This window comes from Nicotiana tomentosiformis, chromosome 12, assembly GCF_000390325.3.
Source record: "Nicotiana tomentosiformis chromosome 12, ASM39032v3, whole genome shotgun sequence".
In the NCBI taxonomy this organism is placed as follows: Eukaryota; Viridiplantae; Streptophyta; class Magnoliopsida; order Solanales; family Solanaceae; genus Nicotiana; species Nicotiana tomentosiformis.
In genome coordinates, this window is record NC_090823.1 from 117,539,535 (window position 1) to 117,562,467 (window position 22,933).

At 33.9% G+C, this 22,933-nt stretch overlaps 2 protein-coding genes across 2 annotated transcripts; one reads left to right on the forward strand and one right to left on the reverse strand.

Moving 5' to 3' along the window:
- Positions 1-2,850: 2,850 nt before the first annotated feature.
- LOC104118065 (transmembrane 9 superfamily member 7-like) lies at positions 2,851-7,796 on the forward strand. Its single transcript, XM_033661771.2, has 7 exons — positions 2,851-3,100; positions 5,043-5,207; positions 5,321-5,430; positions 5,548-5,656; positions 5,743-5,855; positions 5,945-6,095; positions 6,188-7,796. The coding sequence occupies exons 1-7, from the start codon at positions 2,981-2,983 to the stop codon at positions 7,343-7,345; spliced, it is 1,926 nt and encodes a 641-aa protein (XP_033517662.1). The 5' UTR covers positions 2,851-2,980; the 3' UTR covers positions 7,346-7,796.
- A 370-nt stretch (positions 7,797-8,166) lies between these two features.
- LOC104118067 (beta-galactosidase) lies at positions 8,167-15,273 on the reverse strand. The gene is made up of 19 exons (XM_009629241.4): positions 14,941-15,273; positions 14,019-14,114; positions 13,820-13,932; positions 13,657-13,723; positions 13,442-13,534; positions 13,199-13,342; positions 12,609-12,697; positions 12,399-12,504; positions 12,219-12,306; positions 11,332-11,450; positions 11,084-11,248; positions 10,828-11,000; positions 10,598-10,707; positions 10,295-10,404; positions 9,891-10,001; positions 9,701-9,811; positions 9,259-9,464; positions 8,840-9,176; positions 8,167-8,714 (listed from the first exon to the last, which is right to left on the reverse strand). Exons 1-19 carry the CDS (start codon positions 15,127-15,129, stop codon positions 8,604-8,606), a joined length of 2,538 nt encoding a protein of 845 aa, XP_009627536.1. The 5' UTR covers positions 15,130-15,273; the 3' UTR covers positions 8,167-8,603.
- Positions 15,274-22,933: the final 7,660 nt, after the last annotated feature.

The window sequence follows — 22,933 nt, forward strand, 5'->3', positions numbered from 1 at the left end:
TACCTCGCCACAAGTTGTAGTAAAAAAAGATATTATATCTTTCTTTTATTTATAGTCTCAATATAACCAACCGTTTTCGCGAATACTTTAGATACTATATAAGTTTCTTTGAGACTTACTACAACACAATACCTTATTGATTATCAATTTTATTTCTTCAAAATAATATAATTGGCTCTTCTAGAGCTTTCGATTGATTCTGTACTACCACATATTCATCAACATCCATGTGGTGAATATCTCTTTCAAGGAGAAAGTTATACCATTATAGTCATGGTCAAAATCATTATAGGCAAGATATGTTGCTTCTATTACTTTTACCCTGTAATAATCACATTGCCATAATATTTTGGCATAATCACAATAGGTACTTGATCAATGATAATTCATGCCATAATAATGAAATTATTTTCTTATTTCATCTCAAACCTCTTTCTAGAGATTAATGTAGTATATCCACTACCACTAGCACGTTCATATTCTTTCAAGAATAAATATGTATTCATAAATGAGATGTTGTCACATTCATATCATGAATGGACTATAAACATCTAATCTCATGTCAAATCGATGACAAACATTATTTTTACAGAGTGAAGGATTATTTGAGAATCCTTATTATTCTCATTAACACAACGATGACAATTATAATTTCGTCTATTGCCACGTCCACATCCATTGATACCTTCACAATAATAATTTTGTCTTCCTTCAGACTTATTGCATATTGCTACCACATTTTCTTAAGGGAACGAGAATGAAGCAAATCCATTGGGACGAGTTTTCACTTCTTGTGCTCATAATCATATATGAATTTGATCATGGCAAGACATAAAAATTTTACCACTTCGGGTGGTTATAATTTCTCACAAACTCTATTAGAGTTATAATAAAAATTTATTATCTTTTCTTGTATTTAAAATCAAATTATAGAATTTCAAAAATTTAAAAGAGAAAAATATGATAAAATACTTACCTTAAATCCAGAATTTATTCCTGAAGGAAGTTCATGGATCAATTGACAATCATTATGCTCAATATTATGTAGAAGTTGAGCATCATGCACGTATCCCAAATCCTAGCGACCAAAGCATATGCCTCTACTCAATTGGTTAGAGTCTCATGCTGATAACGTATTATAAAACAATAAAAAAAAAAGAGTATTGCAGAGAAAATTAGAGAGAGAATTCTTATTGATTTGGGATGAATTACAATGGAATAGAACCCATCTATTTATAGGGAAAAAGTGACTTAGCCACAAAGTAACAAACCCTAAAATCTCTCAAAAATATAGACATTCACCTTAAATACAATTCTATTTATAACAGATTACTAATTATATATGTGAATTCAAGAATTCGTTATCAAAGTTCTATTATGATAGCTAGATTATGATATATGAACATATGACACATGCGGAGCTAGCCTATTAGGTACGGGTTTAGCCGAATCCCTACTCATTTTTTATATATATATAAAAAATTGCGAACATATAACTAAGAAGAGCTACAGTTCCGTGGCAAATTCAGATCACATAAACCCATAAATTTTAAATACTAACTCTGTCGCATATCACTAATAATCAAGATTAGTGGTTCTTCTGTTGGTGAAAAAATAATTATATTTCTTTTAACATCAAACAAATGACTATAAATACACATCTTTTTAATGTTATAGCGATTCCTTTTATAAATATCATCTTCATAGTTGCCTAACTTTTTATGGGTGAAGTTATCTAATGTATGTGCTGATAGAAAATAACAAGTATTCAATAAAATAATCGAGGTGTGTGCAAGCTTGGTTTAACACTACATTATCCGGAAAAAAGAGTTTTTTTATAAGCGAAAATTTTCAAAAGGTTAGTAATTGCATCATTCAAAATTTAATTCAATAAATAATGGATCTGCTCCTCAATCTTTTTCACTTAAATATGTAGTTTTCTGACACACATTACGCTAGGATATAAAGATAATGAATTTTAAATCATAAGAGTTTTATTAAAAATCAAGGAGCCAATGTTGGAATTGGATTGCAATTTATAACCCTTATACACCACCAACTACCAATAATAACAAATTCAATGTAATCTCACAAGTGAGGTATGAAAAAATTAATGTGTACGCAAAATTTAACCTACCTTGTGAAGATAGAGATGTTGTTTCTGGTAGACCTTCGGCTCAAGAAATTATGAAAATAAAGCAACAAAAATTGCAACAACAAGATAACAGGGTAACAGAAGCGAATGCACAACATGTACTAATAACGAACTAGGAATAAGAAAATACAACAATAGTACCAGTGCTACTGGTAAGCCTAGAAGAGACTCGCAACTATCTGTCAGCCTTCAACTCTAATACTCGACATCCACACCTTCTTATCGAGGGTCATATCTTCGGTAGGCTGAAGCAGAGGCGGATCCAGGATTTGAGACTTATGGGTTCCTACCGTAACTTTAAATTAATATACAATAATATATGGGTTCATAATTAGATATTTACAAATATTTAGTGAATTTCTTAATATAAATACAGGGTCTACGCAAAAGCTACTGGGTTCCCGGAAACCCGTAGTCAATGCTCTAGGTCCGCCCCTGGACTGAAGCAATGACATGTTTGCCTAATCACCTCACTTCAGTACTTCTTTAGCCTACGCCTACCCTTCTTCGTACCAGCCATGGTCAACCTCTCACGCGTCCTAACCGAGATAGTTATATCTAGCCTTTTTATATACCAAGATAGTTACATGCCCGAATTATCTCGGTCTCGATTACTCCTCCACTGGGCCCCTCCCTCCATATCCCTAATAACCCTTATACACCACAGTTCCTTATAGTTGTTTAATTAACTGTGGGGGAAAAAAGTTTCAATTAACCAAAATATAAAGAAAAAAAAAAAGATGACATTAAAGAAGTGTACTTATCAAAAAGGTGGAACCTTGGGAATTTGTATAAAAGCTTCGACCTGACTAATAAAAGTGAAGCATGGAATTTCAGATGGATCGACGAAGATCATGCCAGCTTACAACCACCTTCTTCGTCTTCCTCATATCGTCTACGCATTCGTTCTATCTTCCTGGGGTTGCTCCTCGCGATTTTCAATCGGTAACCATTTTCGCTTTTCTTTTTTCTATTTTTGTGGTATGCATGCAAAAATGAATAGTATTGGGACCAGATAATAATTCCCATAATCAATTTTTGAATAAATTTGATATCTTTCGATTTTGTGTGTCCACTAATATCTACCCACAATCATTCATAATAATTTCTGGGTGGCCAATAATTTTTATCCATAATCATTTCTTGAATAATTCAGAAGGGGAGTCTTGAAGCAAGTTCAAGTTATCTCCGTGTGTCTTATAGGTTACTGACGCACGGTTGGATTGCCTACATCACACCATTGGGTGCGGTCTTTTTCCGGAACCTACGTGAATGCGAGATGTTTTGTGCACTGCCTGCCCTTTTATTTGTTGAATAATTCAGGCATGTCGATTCTGGGTGTCCACTAATTTCTACCCATGTTCAATTTTATGACTAATTTAGACATTTTTTAGTTTTGGGTGTTCCGTAATTTCTACCCATGTTCATTTTTCTTGAATAATTTAGATATTTTACTATTTTGGGAGTCTATAAATTTCAAGAGTTTATAACTTTTTTTGTGTTCTTGTGAATCATAGTGGTTTGGATCTATTGATTTTCATCTACTGCTGAAGCTCTTATATTACCATGTTTTCTTATAAGGGGTTACTAGCAAAAATGTTTGGCTTGTAAAATGATTGTGAATATAATGACTAATGAACACAGACGGATCCACAATTTAAACTCTATGAGACTTTTAAGGTTCTTAGCATTAAACTATTGTACTTCTAAAGTTAGGGTTTCATATCTACTATTTTTTAGTGAATTTTTTACACATAAAATTATGCACCAAGTCAAAAGTACTAGGTTCAGATGAACCTACTACTGCTATGCTGCATCCGCCCCCTGCTAATGAAATGGCCTATATAGAGTGGAATGATTTCATATGAAGGCGTAGTTGATTGGCTGATTGATTTATAAAATGGATGTGATAATTGATCTCCTCTATTGCTAGACAAGTCCAGGGAAAATAAGTCACATATGTATTACTTCTGCTGAAGTTGATTATTTGCTGGATAGGCATGTTTAGTGTCTTATATGATATCATTTCAACCCTTTGTTACAGGTCATTTCATTAGCAGTTCCAGGATTCAGGTCATTGTGTTGCACCTGCTATATATATATTCGGAAACAGTCTCTCTGCCCTGCCAGGGTAGGGGTAAGGCTGCGTATATCATACCCTCCCCAGACCCCACTTGTGGGATTATACTGGGTTGTTGTCGTTGTTGTCCTTAAATTTTTTAATACCTATATGAAGACCAAGTTTGAGACTGTGAATGTGTGTGCACCTACTACCTAATTTTGATTGCTGGATCGTCTTCTGCTTCTTTAGGAGTTTTCTTTGGGGCCTTTGTGGTTTTTGTGTTGGTCTGCTTGAATGAATGCCTTTGGCAGAATACATTTAATTCATAGCGAATGTGTGTGAAAAGATTAAAAAAACAGTGACTAATTCAGTGTGAACTCAATGTAGAAATGCTGTATATTCTAAAGCTCTGAAATCTCCTTGCTTATGAGGAGGAGGCCTTCTTGATGTTTCTTTTAATTGAATCCGCTTGTCTTGAAATCTATATAAATTTGTCTATTGGTTTATGTCTTGAATATCCTGTGCAAGAAACATTGGGCATTGCAGTGATTTCATTTTCCCAGTTTCATCTGGTCAGAATTGAACACTTTGTACTAGTTGCTCAGGTAGAAATATCAGAAAGAAGATCAATTGAAAGATACCATTTTTGCTTTGTTTGATTGTTGCTATCTGTGATATGTGTTTCTGGTTACTGTTTGATTCTTCCCCCTTCTAGAGGAAAAGAACAAAGTGCCTGGAAAAAAGGGGCAACTCTATGCAACCTACTGCTTTCTCTGTTATTTATAATTGTCTATAACAAACCTGTTCTTATATATGTCTGTACAGGGTGATCCACTTAATGTCAAAGTAAACAAGCTAACATCTACAAAGACACAACTACCATATGACTATTACTACTTGAAGTATTGCAAACCTGCTGAAATTTTGAATAGTGCGGAGAATTTGGGGGAGGTTCTTCGAGGGGACCGCATAGAGAATTCAGTTTATACTGTAAGGATATATGCTTTTTCCTTCTAGCTTGAAATTGGCATTAAAAATATGTTTGTTCATGTACTTACGAGTGAACAAGCTGAATTGGTTATATCTTGTGAACTAATACACAGTTCCAAATGAGACAAGAACAGACATGCCAAGTGGTCTGTCGACAAAAACTTGATGCTGAATCTGCAAAGAACTTCAAGGAAAAGATTGATGATGAATACAGAATCAATATGTAAGATTAATCTAGTGTAGTTTTGTTCCAGTTCAGTCCCACCACAGCATGATATCTTTGCTCATCTTTTTGCTCCGCCACAAAAATTAAACATGGATTATTCAAATAATTATGCAGGATTTTGGACAACCTTCCTGTTGCTGTTCTTAGACAAAGGCGAGATGGAAGTCAGTCAACTACTTATGAGCATGGTTTCCGTGTTGGGTTCAAGGGAAATTATGCTGGGGTTAGTGCAGCACTGAATTGCTATAGAATGGTGACTTAATCCTTGCTAAGTAATCTAACCCTTAATGTTTTACTTTCTTCTGCCAGCGTAAAGAGGAGAAGTATTTTATCAACAACCATTTAAGCTTTCGTGTCATGTACCACAAGGACCCTGAAACTGATACTGCGCGTATTGTTGGGTTTGAAGTCACTCCAAATAGGTTTCAATGCTAACCTGTTCCTTGCTATTGTTTTCACACTCTTTGTTCTTGGGAGGGCTGTTCTTTTCTCACTTGATTTTTCGCAACAGCATTAATCATGAGTACAAGGATTGGAATGAGAAGAACCCTCAAGTGATGACGTGCAACCACAATACAAAAAATTTAATTCTAGGTGGCGTTGTACCCCAAGAAGTAGATACAGATAAAGGTGTTGTATTCACCTATGATGTTTCCTTCAAGGTATTCTCTTACTGAACCGTTCTCTCTCCTACTTCAGATGTGACACAGTATTTATTTGTTTGTTGATTTCTTATCTTCTTTTGTTTCTGCAGGAGAGTGATATAAGGTGGGCTTCTCGTTGGGATACATACCTTCTCATGAATGATGATCAGATTCACTGGTTTTCCATCATAAACTCTCTTATGATTGTCTTCTTCCTTTCTGGTATGGTTGCGATGATCATGATGAGAACTTTGTACAGAGATATTGCTAACTATAACCAACTGGAAACACAAGATGAAGCTCAGGAAGAAACAGGATGGAAACTTGTTCATGGCGATGTTTTCCGCCCTCCTATTAATTCTGGATTACTATGTGTTTATGTTGGGACTGGCGTCCAGATATTTGCGATGACACTAGTGACAATGATCTTTGCTCTGTTGGGTTTCTTGTCACCTTCTAACCGTGGTGGACTTATGACTGCCATGGTTCTGCTCTGGGTTTTCATGGGCTTGTTTGCTGGCTATTCTTCTGCACGTCTTTACAAAACATTCAGGGGAACAGAGTGGAAGAGGATTACCTTGAGAACTGCTTTTATGTTCCCCGGTATACTTTTTGCTGTCTTCTTTGTGCTGAACGCCCTCATCTGGGGAGAGAAATCTTCCGGAGCAGTACCTTTTGGAACTATGTTTGCTCTTGTGTGCTTATGGTTTGGAATCTCAGTACCTTTAGTGTTTGTTGGCAGCTACCTCGGCAATAAGAAAGCGGCCCGTGAAGAGCCAGTTAAGACAAACAAAATACCTAGACAAATACCGGAGCTGGCGTGGTACATGAAACCGGCCTTTTCAATTCTTATCGGTGGAATTCTTCCATTTGGGGCTGTTTTCATTGAGCTGTTCTTCATTTTGACTTCCATATGGCTGAACCAGTTCTACTACATCTTTGGCTTCCTATTTATAGTTTTTCTGATCTTGATAATCACATGTGCGGAGATAACTATCGTTCTGTGCTACTTCCAGTTGTGCAGTGAAGACTATTATTGGTGGTGGAGAGCTTATCTGACTGCTGGATCCTCGGCTTTATACTTCTTTGTCTACTCTGTTTTCTATTTCTTCACCAAGCTGGAAATCACAAAGCTGGTTTCAGGCATCTTGTATTTTGGTTACATGTTGATTGCATCGTATGCCTTCTTTGTGTTAACGGGAACAATTGGTTTCTATGCTTGCTTCTGGTTTGTCCGGAAGATCTACTCCTCGGTGAAGATTGACTGATGAAGAGATAGCTCATAAGTTGTTGCAAGTATAGTGAAAATGGTCTGGTGTTCTGATGATTTTGAGATTTAGTAAGAAAGGTCATGTGGATTGCATCATATGCCTTCTTTGCGCTAACAGGAACAATTGGCTTCTATGCTTGCTTTTGCTTTGTTCAGAAAATACATTCCTCATTGAAGATGGACTGACCGAGACATAGCCATAAGTCCATACCTGTATAGAGGTCTGAATTCTGATGATTTTGATATATAGAAAGTAGCAGATTTTCGTGCTGCATAGGACTAAGGCTGAAGTCTGCCTGCCAACGACTGTTTTGTGTCTGTTCACAGGCTTGACTTGTTTCTTGTCATTTAAGTTTATTTCATTTTGTTTTGTTGGTTACATTATTGCAACATTAATTGTACCTTTTTAAAACAATACATATGGTAGAATGTTACCAGAAATTTTGTTCTGTCTTGAAAACTTATGATGATGCATCTACAAATGTGTACAAGCTTGTCCTTTCGATTAGCAAATTGAAATCCATGAGAAACATTTATGCTATACTTCTGCATGTGATTAAGATAGCATTTTATGTTAGTCTCTCTAGGCCATTGCATAGTTGTCAAGAACAACACCAAGTGCTAAACAATGCAAGCACAGAATGCAACACTAGGTATCTTGACAGACAACACATGCAGATGAATACAACAACAACAACAAAAAACCCAATGTATTTCCATAAACGGGGTCTGGGGAGGATAGTGTGTACGTAGACCTTACCCCTATCTTATAGAGATAGAGAGGTTGTTTCCGATATAGAGACATGCAGGTGAATAAGATGAGAAAAAGGAGCCTGTTGTTACTGCAACATCGTTAAACTATTAATGTCCAAAGCAATGAATAATTGCTTTCTTACATAGATTATACAATGGAAGTTCATGGAAGTGAAATGCTTACCAAGTCTAACCCAAACAAAATTTTGCACATAGACTCATCACTAATCATCCCTATGTGCACTTGGACCAAACCTCAAATTCTTGTTTTACAGTAGCAGGCCAATACCAATCTCAGTAACTAACATGTACAGAATCAGGGGAGCTTTGATCAAAGAGGTGTGTTGCTTAACTGTACAACTTCACCCCCAGCAAAGCCAAAAAATGATAGGTGCCGATTTTTGGATGTGTAGTAGCTTCTTCGAGAAATGTTGAATATTCAAACTATTTCTATCGCGGTGTTTAAGAAAAATCACTGAAAACCAGTAATACCGTCATGGTGATCAACTGCAAATGGCTTCCACTGAAAGTTTCTTCAATACATTTCGACATGGATCACCTCCGAAATTCTCTGGTGTCACACTTACTGAGCAAAACTCTTGCCCAACACAATTCTGCAAAATAATAATAACAATAATTAAAGATGCAAGTAGGTTTCTCATGTTTATACAAAGTGAGAAACTCAATTTTGATTCCAATCATGAAGGTCAAAACTCATCAAACTATGATTCTTAAATACCTTTTCAAAAGCGTCATATGAGCGTCGGGCATGGCAACTTCCCTGCTGGAAGCTTCCACAAACTCCCTCTGGTGTTCCAAAGCTTGCAAATTTGATTGAAGAAATCTTCTGACCAGGTGCACACCGAAGATGGGCTTTAGGTCGGAGAGGTCTGTCAAATTTACCAGATGCTAGCCTCTGCCAATTCAACAACTGTGGTTGCCACTCATATATATCAGCGCAAACACTTGCTACTTCTCTTTTGACTAAAGTGATTCCATAAGGATCTCCTCCCCATTCCTCAAATACAACTAACAAATTTCCAGTAGGATGCAGCCACGACCGGGGAACATGGTACCTGAATTTATGCTACTCTGTTAACTAATTGGAGCTTCATGTTACATAAAGAGGAAAATCCACCAAGGTTTGTCATGACTTACCATCTTTGTGAGCCCTCTCCGCAGTTACTTAGGCACTTTTTCTCGTCAAACCAGCCTTTATAGTTACAGGCAGTACAATTACCAGATGATTTGTATGCAGGCCAATGGCGTCCGAGGCTCTGACCATTTATCCATACTTGACCTTTGCTCATGGTGTTCATATCTAAAGCCAAAGGCTCATTTCCAGCTGGAGCATTGAATGTACTCTGCAAACACAGCAAAGGGATTTTAGTGGCTGGCTTTTACTCAGGTCTTTTGAAGGCAGAGATTTGAATTCTTGATATGTAAATGTAAGCACTGCACCATAAAGCTAACTCCTCTTGGTGATGCCCGTCACCTATGTTAATATACTGAGCTTTAGAAGAACCTAATATTCCTGACTTATAGAAGGACAACTTTACTTTTGTAACTAACCATGAAAGAGAAGATATGAGTTATGCACCTTATACCAAGAGAGTGGCTGTTTCTGAGCCACTAAAGAGCCCTCAACCCACTCAACAGATGGGCTACCGCTGAGCGAATGAAGACTCAGGGCTTCTCCTTTTAGACCAACCTGGTCAAAGAAATGAACAGTCAGATAGACGGACATTTAAGCAAACAATTCTTTTTTTCAAAAATCTAAAAAGACAAACCTTGTAGCACCATTTCTGCCATGTTAAATCTCTTGTCCCCTTGTTAAGACCACTAAGTGAAACTGGTCCAAGAACACCAGCATTCCATGTCTCAAAATGAGGGCCAACATTCTGCATTCAAGCACATGTAGAAGCAAACCAAATGATGAGCATATTTTGGAATTACTGAAGTATTCTGGGATGGGAAGTATAGATAGAAAGGCAGAAAAGGAGGCGTCGGCTCTGAAATGATGGAAGATTGAATCATTCCTTCATTCTATTCCGGCTTTTCCTTTCCGGCGGGTGTAACTCTCAAAATCAGTTTTACTCGAATGCAGCACAAAGAGTCATGCAGCTGCCATGAGGAGATAAACAGGCATATGTATGATATATGCACGTGGAATAGAGAAAGAGGAGGGACAAACCGGAAGACCAACAGCAATGCTTAGCAGAGAAATCTTGTTGACGCCAGCTCTCAGATTAATACCATTGCTGAAAGTTAGTTTTGGGTTTTCTAAGCTTCCGTACACAGTTCCTGCAAAATGTATGGATGTACAGAAATGTTAAATAACAATGTGCAATTGACCGGGACATCAGTTTTTCTTATTAAACCAAATTGTTCCCTCAATTGGGTCGTAAATTGCATACAACAAAAAGCATGAAATCTCTGATTAAAAAAAAAAAAAAAGCCACAATTGCAATTGTTTGTAATGAAAAACATCACAGACCTGCTAATTGACCATTCACGAACACATGCAATGCATGGCCAGCAGAGAAGACTGTAAGCCAAGGCCAATTTCCGCTATTCAAAAATCCTTCTGTTGGATCAATCTCGACGCTGCGGGTAAACATAATCAATCCTAAACATGTGAGCAATCTAAAGTTGTTCGAGTGTAATTAACTTCCTTTGTTTGTTTGTGAAGCAATACCAGAAAGTAAGAAACTAAAGAGAACTTACTCAGTCATGTACCACAAATAATCAGATACATCTCTTGTGGTATTTATCTGCTCCAATAACCCAACAACTGTGTAAGTATTGTCTTCATACAATGCTGCGTCTTCGTTGTATGACTGCCAAGAGAATCCTCTAATGACTGGACTCATCTTCATCTGTGCACTTTGAGCACCAACCTTCACATTAAATTAAGAGTGTGAGACATTTTCATTATTGTGCACTAATAGCATAAGTAATTCAGGAGGTGTCTTTTTCTCACCCTCGCAGTATTATATACAGTGTTCTTGCAGTCGGGAAGAATGCTGATAGACCAGGGTGGCAAGTTATAATGCATGTTCCCAAATGCCACTTTAGCAAAAGAGTGCTGGTTGTAATTTGCAAGGAAGGCAGCGCAGGCTCCAGATTCCGACTTAAAAACACGAGCCTGTAAGAGAAAAATAAAAAGTTTGATCTCGCTTCCAATTTGGCAATGCTGACTGGTTTAAGAAGAATTCAAATGAATGTCACCTCTTGATAGTTTCCCAAGGGTGTCACAATTGGATCAGCAGATACTAAAGCTGGCTCACAAAGCTTTATTGCTCTATGCAGATCTTTCAAATGACCCCATTTAGGTTGCCGTAATAACCCTGAAGATCAAAGGGGGGAAAAAACACTTTGGTTAAACAATGATTTCCACTTCAGCTGCTCTTTTTCTTATCTTTTACATCTTCGTCCTAGTTCTAATCATGGATTTGATAGTAAAGAAACCTCATAGTAAGCTTTACTCAATAGCAGTGTGACTAACTGAACAACATTATATCATGTAAGTTTATCAACAGCAATAAACTAACTGAGAAACACAATATCATTTATGATGAAATAATTAATTTGATGGAATTATTAATATCAGCTGGTTGAACTTAATAGTAACCAGTAGGCATAGATGTCAGCCGCTTTTGCTTTAAATGCAGCTTGCATGACCTACTATAACACATGCATTGCCTTCTGAACTAGATTGACTTAAAATTTGATCACAGTGTTCGGAACAAATAAAACAACGATTTGTTTTTGGGTAAGTAAGTCATACAACAGGTAAAATTTTCCTCCATCCAAACAGAAGCACAGATCATTTGGTCATGGAGTTGCCCTTTTCTGCGGCTGTGAAATGAAAGAGCTGACTCTCGTGGGTGATGTGAAAAATTTAACGGAAAGCAGTGTACTAACGAAGCCAGGGGCTAACAGGAAAAAAAAGGTAAACCAAAGAATCAAATAGAAGAGTTGACCAAGAAAATTCTGCTTCTCCCTATTCAAATTCAAATGGTTTATGGAACTAAACAGGAGTGGTATTTTGATCCTTAACCTTCTCCTTAAACTACGAAATTCAATCCAAATATTGATTCTAAGAAAGCACATACCAAATTCATCAAGAGGTGCATCATAGTCATAACTAGTAGCAATAAATGGGCCACCAGCAGTCCTTCCAAAGTTTGTTCCTCCATGATACTGACCAAAATAGGGGGGGAAAAAGTCATAGAATCCTCCTTGGATTCATATTAAACACTTAAACTTATTAAAGTCAAATTCCAATGAAGTACCATGTAGTAATTGACAAAGGAGCCTCCTGTTTGTATAAATCTTGCGACAGCAAATGCCATATCCTCTGCAGGACGGTAAGGAACTGGACCTCCAAATTCAGTAAACCTGCCAAGATTATCAAAGCAGAAAATTATCCTGTCATGAACTCTAGCAAAGATGTAAAATAAGATATTAAGCTATAGCTTACGAGAGATGCATATGAAATTTACCAAGCTGTCCAGGCCTCAGTCCACATCTTGGGTTTATTAGCCTTATTTGGTGAGAAGTAGTCACAGTAGAAACCATTGCAAGTATTAATCTGCCCAGGGGAAGATATACATTAACATAAAGTACCAAAGTAAATTTAATTTTTAAAAAAAAATAACAGAAGACATGCCAATACAAGCTTTTTTACTGGATGTTTTAAGTTTTAGTAAAGTTAGTTATCACAAATAGAGCAAGTACAGTATCCCTTTGTTTGTAAGTTTGATTCAAACAGGTAAAAGAATGTTATTTTACAGACCACTAAAAAGCAAACATAGTCACAAGTCGGTGACTACAAGAGTCAAAGGCAACTGAATATTTTTTTAAGAGACATGAAAACAGAAAGGAGTGGGAACATAAGCCACCACATGTGCAGGAGTTAAAAGTATTCTATTTAATTCATGACTATACATGGTGACAACTGACAACTGACAATAATTGTTGCATAAGAACCCCACTAGAAATGGGAACATAGCAGGAAAGATGCCAAGAACAAGAAGAAAATATACAGACAATGAAAATAGAAAATCAATGAAATGCTATAGAATCCACTTACTATAGGATCAGGGACATCATCTTGCTTGCACATGATCCAAGGGACACCTGTGCCAAGATCTACTGCCATTTTGGCTGCCCACTCTGAGTAAGCTTTACCTGGTTCACCTAGTTCCCACTCCATAGGTCCATACTCATTTTCAATCTGTTAAAAAAATTCAAAGACATTTAGTTACCCATTTTACCTCTTAGCTTTAGCTGTAGGAAGAACTATAAATTTGCAAGATTGAAAAGTTTTAACAACCTGAGATAGAATAATTGGACCACCCTGAGATTCATACAACCGTTCTGACTTTATCATTTCAACAATCTTGGTAGTGAACTTTTGCATTGCAGCCTAAGTTACAGCATTTTAGATAAAAAGAATAACACCATTATTAGAAACCAATCACATCAAAGTAAGACTAGTACCAAAAATTGTTGCAATGAAGAATTTTTCATTTGGCAGCTCAATCTAACCTTGAAAGGCTCATTGTCTGTTCTGAAACTGATACCTGGAACATACTTTAGCCAAACTGGAAAACCCCTGAAATTGAAACAGGTAATATGATCAAGAACTTAACTTTATGTCTATATGGGGTATCATTATTTTGGCAGATATGACAATAATTTTGAACATTACCCAAAATTCCATTCAGCACATGCATAAGGTCCAATCCTGAGATGGACATAAAGTCCTGCTTCTTGCACCACTTTAATGAACTTCACTAAATCATACCTCCCTTCAAAATAATACTGGAAAATGAAACAAAAGAGTTAGCTAAATAACAGCAAATGATGAAAACAATAAAAATTTGAAGAAAGGAGTCTACTTTACTCACCTTCCCTTCTTCAGGCTCATGTCCATTCCAGAAAACATAAGTCTGTATCACATCCACTCCTCCTTCTTTTGCCTTCTGAATAAGATCTGGCCACATCTGTGTAACCCAAAAACAAGGATAAAGATAATAACTTTATAAAAATCCAATCTTTACAAACAAAAACAACAACTATGCCTTAGTCCTAAACAAGTCAACAGTCGGCTATATGAATCCTCACTGCTTCATTTATACTCAACTCATGTGATCATCATAACAAAAGATTGTCTAAAAACCCAATCTTTAAGCAATAAAAATTAAGAGTTTATTCAGAGAGTGAGAGAGCAACTAATTTAGACACCCATTTGCCAAAAAAACAATCTTGACTAAAACATGGAGCATGAAATCAACATCTTGAAGAAAACACCAAAACAATGAGAAAGATAACATAAGCTTATAAAAATCCAATCTTTAAACAGAAAAAAATAAAAGTTCAGTTAGAGAGGAAGTGAGCAACTAATTAAGACACCCTTTTGCTAAAAAAACAATCTTGAAAAAACATGGGACAAGAAATCAACATTTTGAAGTAAACACCAAAACAATGAGAAAGATAACATAAGCTTATAAAAATCCAATCTTTAAACAATAAAAATTCAAAGTTGAGTTAGAGAGGAAGAGAGCAATTAATTAAGACACCCTTTTGCTAAAAACAAAATCTTGAAAAAAACATGGAACATGAAATCAACATTTTGAAGTAAACACCAAAACAATGAGAAAGATAACATAAGCTTATAAAAATCCAATCTTTAAACAATAAAAATTAAAAGCTCAGTTAGATAGGGACTGAGCAACTAATCAAGACGCCCATTTGCTAAAAAAAAAAATCTTGAATAAAACATGGAACATGAAATCAACATGTAAAGTAAATTGTTCACATGAATTATACCTCAGGTGTGCTTCTTGGGTAATGAATGGATCCAGAAATGAGGATTTTTCTTTGTCCATTTACAATGATAGCCTTATGATCATATGACACTGAAGCAGTTCCACAAGAAACCCATGAACTCAATAACACCAATAAAATCAACAATACATTCCACATTGCAATCCAAGAACAACCCATGTTGGTCAGCATTGAGCATTCAGCTCCCCTTGTACCTCAAGTTCTTGTGCCTTTTACAAGGCACTTAACTTTATTCCTTCTTTTTTAGTCGCACTTTATTCTATTCTTGCATTATGTAGGGAGAGAAAATGTACTACTATAATAAGTAATAAATAGTATTGGGAGAGTGGTGAAGAGAAACAGCTGTTTTTGTTGTCTTTAGTTTTTTTTTTTTTTTTTTAATAACATACTTTCCCTTCTAGTGCAGAGTAAGGGAAAGAATAAAGAAAGAGAGAGAAATTTTGTCCAAATAAAGTAGTGTAGTTCCGAGTGACTGTGTGAATGTGTGACCAAGTGCGGACATTTTTTCATTATTAAAAATAAGGTTTCATAATTAAGATTTTTGTTTTTATTCTTATAATACTTACGTCGAATCTGGTGTTTATTGGAACTCTTTTGGTTTTATTCGAGACATACTATATGTCTTTTTGAAATTTTTACACTTTTTAACAATGATATCTAACAGTATTAATAATTACTCCCTCACCTCGCGTTCTTTCGTGAGAAGATATTAATTAATAAATTATTTTGATTAAATTATTTTTACTTATTTGTTACTCCTATCTTAATTTATTTCAACTCTTTTTTCATAACGTTAATTTGTCTCCATATTTATTAGAATAACGGTAGATGTGAAAAATTAATTAATTCTTTCTTGATTTTTTAAAATGACAAGTATTTTGAATCAGTTATTTTTAATAACCATGACAACCAAGAAGAATGAGAGGGAGCATAAGATATTTGTATAAATAATTTTTTTTCTCTCAATAAATTATAATCACGTCATTTAGTTACCACTTTATTAATTGAACGGTAAGGATAGATTTACAAAAAAGAACTATAATTGACTCCATATGTTTTTATAATATCAACAACAACAACAACCCAGTAAAATTCCACTAATGGGGTTTGGGGAGGGTAGTGTGTACGCAGATCTTACTCCTACCCTAAAAGGAGTAGAGGGGTTATTTCCGAAAGACTCTCGGCTCAAGAAAACAAAAGGACAAAAGGACAAAAGGAGATAATATTAATTAGTATCACCACAACAATCATAGGAAAAATAGGAACACCATGAAATGCAGAAGAAATATGCAAAGCAAAAGCGATAGCTAGTATATAGGACATGCACTGAAAAGCGAAGTAGTAAAACACAACATTGTCACTAGCTATCTTAGACAAAAACCTTACCTGGCTAGTCCCACAATGGTACGAAGTAAGTCAAGACTCAACTACATCCTAACCTACAACTTTAATACTCGACCTCCACATCTTCCTATCAAGTGTCATGTCCTCGAAAATCTGAAGTCTCGCCATATCCCGTCTGATCATTTCTCCCCAATACTTTTTAGGCCTCCCTCTGCCTCTTCGCGTGTCCTCCACGACCAGCCGCTCACACCTCCATACCGGAGCATCTGAGCTTCTCCTTTGAATATGTCCGAATTATCTAAGCCTCGCTTCTCGCATTTGGGCTTCTCCTTTATAATATCAAATATATTAAAACAACTTCAATCTATTAAAATAACTAATATTTAAAATAAGAGGTAAAGTATGTTAGCATAAAATCTGTCTGATATTTATAATACTTGTAATTTATTTGAAAAAAATATGTTTATATCGTAATTAAATAGCTTTTGTTTTAACTTTAAAAGTACGAGGATTCGTATTATTTATCAAAGTAGTTTAGAATTAAAACACAATTAGTTGATCGAATAATTAAGTGAGAAATCGGAACCTTGTTAAAATTGGTAACGAGCAGTTAGCAGCTACTTTAAATGCCGAAAGCATGGACGGTGTGGAAGTGAGGGTGGGGCCCAACCTTTCTGCATTTTATCATCTCACAAAGACTGGGTCCCACCTTAGTATTAATATCTAGTTTGGAGCTAATTAATTCGAATTTACACGCGTGTAATGTTCAATTAAATAAGAAACGCTTTCCATCATAAACTTTTATTGTTAGGACTTTGAACCAATACCTTGGATTAAAGGTGCATGGATAATTAGTCCCGGATTAAACTTGATATGAATTTAACCCATGTTTGGTTGGGATAAAATCGTATTATAACTAATTCTGAAATTAGTTATCCCGAGATTGTAGTATTTTTTATCCTTATGAGATAATGAAATAATTATTCTCGATATAACTAATTCCGAAATAATTACTTATGGAATAACTTATTTACAACCAAACAACCCCTATAATTATTGATGGTCCCACTTATCTCTCCAATTATCCACAAAGCTTACATTCAATGAACAAATTTCCCCACTGCTATTTAAAGCATCTGAATTTTTCATTAAATTGGAGTAGAAAAGTTAATAATTAAAGTAGTGTTTGGCTGTAGTTAGAGAAGTGAATTTAATTGCGGGTTTTAAAGCTACTGAACAAAGATTCCTTTTCTTTTCTTTTTTTTCATTTTCTTATACCACACCAGCACCGGCGTACCGTACAAATATTCTCTCCAATCCTTATAGGGTCGGTTCCGGGTTTATGGGTCGGATCGTCTTGTTTTCTCAAGTAATTTTTACATTGTTATACATTATTTGAAACTTTATTACCCTCCCTACTCAAATTTTAATTTAATTACATCATATATACAATTTATCAATTATATACACTTTATGAGTATTTCTTTATATTATGAATCAAATTATTTCTCATCTTTATTCTCTCTCCCTCATGCGCTCTCTCTCTCTCTGTCCCTTTCTCTCCTGCGCTCTCTCTCTCTACGTCTCTCTTTATCTCTCAATCCCTAATTTCAATAATGTAGATCAAAGAAAAAGAGGGCAGCAATTCCATGCTTATTGAAATTTCATTAATGTAGAGTTGAATGTGTTGCACAATTGGTGTTCAGATTCCAGTAATGTTGCACAATTGGTGTTCAAATTGAAAATGTCAATCAATAAATTTTGAAGGTGTTTGGCTCTCCACCATTGACAACCATTAAAAGGTTTTGAAGCTTTGAATTCGAATTTGGGTTTTCAAAAATCATTATTTGTTTTGATTGGATATTGTTGTAAATAATTAGGAATATTGTTTGGAGCTTATATCTCAATTTTGAGGGTGTTTTGATGAAGATTAAACTTGATTTTGGCTGAATTTAAGATTGAAACTCGAAGATGAAGAAGAAGACATGACATACATTATACTTACGAAATTGTAGTAAAGTCGTAGTAAAATTGTAGAAAAATTATATTATGTTGTTATATATATATATATATATATATATATATATATATATATATATATATACACACACACACATACATAAATATTGTATGAAAGTTGAACAATATTGTATAAAAATTGTATTTAAGTTGTATGATATTGTAGTTATATATAATTGGGTAGAAATAATGTATGAAAGTTGTAGATAAGTTGTATAATATATAATTAGTTGTATAAAATTTATTTTTACTATGTATAAATCAGATACAAAATATACAAAAAATATATTGTATAAAAATTGTATTTAAGTGGTGTGATATTGTAGTTGTATATAACTAGGTAGAAATAATGTATGAAAGTTGTAGATAAGTTGTATAATATATAATTAATTGTATGAAATTTGTTTTTACTATGTATAAATCAGATACAAAATATACAAAAGACATATTGTATAAAATTTGTATAAAAATTGTATTTAAGCGGCATGATATTGTTGTTGTATATAACTGGATAGAAATAATGTATGAAAATTGTAATTATATAACAATTGATAAATGCTCTGTAATGGCTGAAAGTAATGCGTCGTAACTTGACTCCGAGTTTATCACAATTTTGTCGACATTGAAATTAACACATCGACCACTGCTATCCCATCGACTATTATGTTGAAGCATGGCTGCCATTGCCGCCATTGAAGTAAAAAACGAAGCTATTTATCTAAATCATCGTGATTTCAATACTTTGCAACAAAATTAGTGTGTTTTAAAGCTTGATAATATCGTTGTATTTTAAGAAACTATGGAGAATTTGTAACTCGTGTATGAGTAGGTCGTTGATGGCAGAGAGAGAAAATAGAGATATTTGAGGAGAGAAAAAAGGAAAAAAAGTATAACTAAATCCTTTGATTGAAGACACTAATAATGGATTGAGAACCTTTCAAATAGTGTATAAGAATAAAAAATTAATTTTCTCAAACCACAAACGCGCGTGCAATGTCTCCGTAGTCACTACTACTATGTTATTGGTAAGTGACCTCACGCTCTTGGGATAATCGTATTTTGGGGCAATTGTAATTAATTATGTTAATCAGTTCGGGAGAGCACAAGAGGCAACAGCCCAATCTTTTAAAATATAAGAGATTTTTTCTTTCCTACACAATATTTAAAACTTATTTATTAAAATTGTCATAATTTTATATATTATCCGTCCTAACTAAGGTTTACTTACAATTTATATATAATCAATTATTAGCGTCTTAAATAGAAATTCAATTACTTTCTTTTTTATTTTCTCCTCTCCTCTTTCCCTATTCCTTGTCGCTTATCTCCACTCAAAACTCCCTTAATTGAGTATCAAAATATGTGGGTAGTGAAGCCAAGCTACATATTTTACTATGTAGTAACTAGTAGCTAGGAAAATAGGAATTTCCAGACAATTTTATGTTTGAAGTATCAAAGCAATATTCGGCATATATCGACAAATCATTCATACTATTGCTTGTCCATTTGAGAATAAATTTATTTATTGTCAAAACTTTTAAGATCCAAGAAAAATAGTTTCGGACATAAAAATTAGAGTGCAGATTTTAGTGTTGAATAACCATCGAACCCAATTTTGGTCTTTTGAGGATGGGTTATAATATTGGGTTCTTGAAAAAATGCATACTTATTTTACCTAAGAAAAGAATAATGTATGATACTACAACGTACAAATTAGAAATAAATTTCGTACAAATTTAAATATCTGCAACATTATACATACGAAAAATAAATTTCATGCAACTAATTATATAGTATACAACTTATTTACAACTTATCTATAATTTTCATACATCATTTCTACCCAGTTAAATATAACTACAATATCATACAACTTAAATACAATTTCATACAAATTTTATATAATATGTCTTTTGTATATGATTTGTATATATTTTGTAAGTGGTATGTTCTTCTTCTTCTCTGAAATTCCAATCAAAACTCTCTCTTAATATATTTTTTATACATATCAACAACTTTATGTAAAAATATAGTATTTATAACTTAAATACAAATTTCATACAACGATTCATACATTATACAACTATTTTTCAATTTTGATACAACATTCAAATAATTTTTTTTTTATATAATTACAACAAAATACAACTTAAATACAACTTTAATACAATTTCGTAAGTATATTGTATATCATGTTCAATCTAAAATTTAGCCAAAATCAAATCTAATCTTCACCAAACACCCTCAAAATTGAGATATAAACTCCAAAAAATATTCCTGATTGTTTGCAACAATACCCAATCCAAACAAACAATAGTTTTTGAAAACTCAAATTCGAATTTAAAGCTTTGAAGTTTTTTAATGGTTGTTAATGGTGGAGAATCAAATACCTTCAAAATTTATCGATGGACAATTTCAATTCGATCACTAATTGTGCAACATAAAAGGAATTTGCGAAGTTTTACTCTATATTAAACAATTGAATTTCATTGATAAAAAAGAGGATAACAAGTAGAGAAAAACAAAGGAAGACAAATTGGTGAAAGAACAGAGAAAGAGAGAAAGAGAGACAGAGATAAAGATAGAGAGAGAGGGAGCGGAGATGGGGAAATGACTGATTTCCTATTCAATTCCTAATATAAATGGATACTCATTAATACTTATTTGTATATAATTGATAAATTGTATATGCCCATGTGATTAAGTTAAAACTTGATTAGGGAGGGTAAATAAGCTTCATATGTAGGCCAGATAGGTAAAAATCCCTAAAATCACGGGGCAAGTGCACATATAGTTATTCTCAGGGATGCTATTTAGAGATTAGCCAATGCTTATTTTGTCCTGAAATTTTAAACTAAAAATCGTAACTTCAGGATAATTCAGGACATTTTTGTTCTGAAAATTTGAACTGAAATTCAGGATGCACTGGCTAATTTCTAAATAGTAGCCCTTAGAGTGACTACCTGGTGTCATTTCTACTAAAGTCACCTTACGTTGAGAAGCCATTTTTATCCCATGGAGTTACAAACACAAATAAAGAAAGAGTATTGTGGTAAGCATAAGCGGAGCAAAAATTTAAAGCTTATGAGTTTGTAATTATAATCATTTTAAGTTATTGAGTTCTAAATCAATATTTTGTACATATTCAATAAATTTCTTAAGATAAATATACAGTTTAAACCAAAATTATTGGATTCAACTGAACTCATAATATTAATATTAGCTCTGTCCCCGGTGGTAAGTGGACATCTAGTTCAAAATTAGTTAACGTACGATGAATACTCATAAAACAAAATATATTATGATGTATACACCTAAACAAGAATTACATAATACTAGGCTGGAACATACTTTAATAAAATGACATATAGAATGATGATTATAATTAAACCAGCTTACTTGGGAATGTGGTAATGTTGAGTTCCGAAAGAATAAAAGTATTTTAGGAGAAGTAGCAATTTGTGTTTTGTCCGATTATTCATTTATTTGAAAATCACTTCATTTAGCGCTAGAGGAGCAGTTTATAGCCTATATTTTTTAATTTGAATGGCAGATTAAGAAAAAGTATATTAAAAAATTACTTTACAATTAGTAGTATTATTATCGATAAGTTATTTTAAATATTTATTATGGGAGGTCTTAATTAAGTTTTTCATTTTTATATAATTAAGATGTAAAAAAATCCCAAAGTACATCCAAAATTTTAACCAATATTAATATAGTTAAACCTAAGTAATAATATTGAACATATTATACAATTAGTAAATATTTATATCATTATATGATGATTTATAAAGTTGTATCGTGAGAAAAAAGATAAAGCAGGTTTATGAGACTTCGATCATTGACGTAGTATCGACAATGCTTATTATTAGTTTATGCTTACTGTGGGAATATAGTTTGATAAATATAAAATGCTGACAAGAATATCTTCTCCAAGAAAAAATAAATAAAAGTATCTCTTTATGCTTTGCTTAAATTTTAACTTTTTCTCCCTAATGAAAAAACATCGTCACCGTATAAGATACTATCATTACCGCCATCTTCCTACTACTTAAATTTCCTAGAATTACATTAGGTCTCCAAACTAAGTAGTACTACTTTTATATTGAATGGAATAAACACTTTTAGATTCTCAAAAAACTTGTAAAAGAAACTATTATTTTGTGTTTGTATCTCACCTTAATTAGTCTCACAAGTTAGGTTTATGTAATATGGCCAAATTTTCATGACATTTGCCATGACATAATATCCATTATAACAAATTTGTGGTTCATGACATTTGCTATGACATAATATTCATTATTAGGCCAAGGATTTCTTGCTATAAATAGAGGAGTTTCTCCTCATTTGCAAACACGCTAATTCAAGAGCTTTTCACTCTTGTCTTTCTTTCTCCTCCTTTATTTCATTATAGAGTATTTTGTAAGAGAGTGAGTGTTAGGAAATACTTGTGTGAACTCTTTCTTTGGAGTGATTCTGTGAGGTTATTCTCTTGGGGTATTTGAGATTAATTAGAGTATTTACTCTAATTTTGTACTCTTGTTGGTATAGTGAAATTGCTCATCTCCGCTTGTGGACGTAGGTCACCTTGACCAAACCACGTTAAATT

Coding starts and splice junctions, on each gene's coding strand:
- LOC104118067 (XM_009629241.4), bottom strand. CDS start 15,129: ATGCTGACCAACATGGGTTGTTCTTGGATTGCAATGTGGAATGTATTG. Junction 11,001..11,083: donor CTGTATATAATACTGCGAGG/GTGAGAAAAAGA, acceptor TTTAATGTGAAG/GTTGGTGCTCAAAGTGCACA. Junction 10,708..10,827: donor TATTTGTGGTACATGACTGA/GTAAGTTCTCTT, acceptor GTTTACCCGCAG/CGTCGAGATTGATCCAACAG.
- LOC104118065 (XM_033661771.2), top strand. CDS start 2,981: ATGGAATTTCAGATGGATCGACGAAGATCATGCCAGCTTACAACCACC. Junction 5,431..5,547: donor GATGAATACAGAATCAATAT/GTAAGATTAATC, acceptor ATAATTATGCAG/GATTTTGGACAACCTTCCTG. Junction 5,856..5,944: donor TTTGAAGTCACTCCAAATAG/GTTTCAATGCTA, acceptor TTTTCGCAACAG/CATTAATCATGAGTACAAGG.